The 1,276-nt window shown below is 62.7% G+C and overlaps 1 protein-coding gene across 1 annotated transcript; it reads left to right on the top strand.

Annotated features, from left to right (window-relative positions):
• Nucleotides 1-6: 6 nt before the first annotated feature.
• On the top strand, nt 7-1,270 carry PNKD (paroxysmal nonkinesigenic dyskinesia; the record flags this gene model as incomplete). The annotated part of the gene is made up of 5 exons (XM_010283769.1): nt 7-46; nt 274-386; nt 622-680; nt 825-917; nt 1,150-1,270. Coding segments are annotated over 5 exons (426 nt in total), but the record flags the coding sequence as incomplete, so codon positions are not given.
• Between the last annotated feature and the right edge of the window lie 6 nt (nt 1,271-1,276).

Raw genomic sequence — 1,276 nt, 5'->3', positions numbered from 1 at the left:
CAGTACCCACATGGCCACTCTGCACCCCAGCCCTGCTGCTTCTCCGGTGAGTCCCGGCGAGCCCCCGTGCCCCACCGTGGTCCTGTCATGTCCCCCCAACACCGGCACTTTGGAGTGGGGAGGGGTTGCCATTGCCAAATTGCCCGCAGCTTGTTTAACTGAGAATTCGATTTATCGTGTGGGGAGTTTGGCCTGAGCTCCCTTCCTTTCCCGGGCTGGGGACTCATGCCCTTATGTCTGTCTGTCTGTCTGTCTGTACATTCCCTCCCCCAGGGGTGAAAATCCTGCCCATTCCCGTGCTCTCCAACAACTACAGCTACCTAGTCATCGACACTGGCTCAAGCCGGGCAGCCGTCATCGACCCCTCTGACCCACTGGCAGTGCAGGTGAGACCGCCACAGCCCCCCCAACCCAGTGTTTGGGTGTCCCCGGGTGAGTGGGTGGCATGTCTCTGGCTTTTTGGGGGTAAATCTGCCCCTAATCTGCAGTCATTAGTGCCCAGGGCAAGGGTGGAGGGACTCATCCAGCACCTGGGGAGCTGGGGAGCGTTAGGGGGAGACTGGTACTCAGGGACTGTGTCCGCCTCAAATCTCTCTGTTTTGTCCCCCCCCCCATTTCCAGGCTGCCATTGAAGAAGAGGGGGTGATGCTGGAGGCCATATTCTGCACCCACAAACACTGGTAAGGGGCAAGAGAGGGCCCTGGGGGGGCTTGGTGGCTGCCGTGGAGGGTGCCCCAGCTGAGGTGACCCCCAGCCCTACCCCACGTGGGGAGGGGGTGATATGGAGGGGACACATTTAGGGGTGCTGACCTCCCTGTGTGCAGGGACCACAGCGGCGGGAACGCGGCGCTCCGCCAGCAGCACAGCTCCTGCAAGGTGTACGGCAGCACCCTGGATGCCATCCCAGAGCTCACCAAGTGAGTCCTGCACCCTGCATCCCCCCCTCCAGCACCCCTCTAAATTTGGGGGGGGCTTTACCCCCAACCACCCACTAGTCCATCCCCCAAATGTCACATTGCCCCCTTCATGGGCAGAGACCAGGCATGCTCATGGCACTAGTGCACCGGGGAAGGGTTGCATGGGGAGGTGGGTGTTTTGAGGTGTTGGGCAGGGGGGCACCCTGAAGTTGCAGCCCTGTGCCCGGCGCAGCCCGCTTGCGGACAGGGAGAAAGTGAGCGTGGGCTGCCTGACCTTCGAGGCGCTCGCCACGCCCGGCCACACCGTGGGCCATATGGTGTACGTGCTGGACGGGAGGCCCTTCGGCCGCCCCCCCTGT

The sequence above is a fragment of the Phaethon lepturus genome, unplaced genomic scaffold, assembly GCF_000687285.1.
Source record: "Phaethon lepturus isolate BGI_N335 unplaced genomic scaffold, ASM68728v1 scaffold29713, whole genome shotgun sequence".
Taxonomy (NCBI): domain Eukaryota; kingdom Metazoa; phylum Chordata; class Aves; order Phaethontiformes; family Phaethontidae; genus Phaethon; species Phaethon lepturus.
This window is presented reverse-complemented; position numbering and strand designations above follow the sequence as displayed.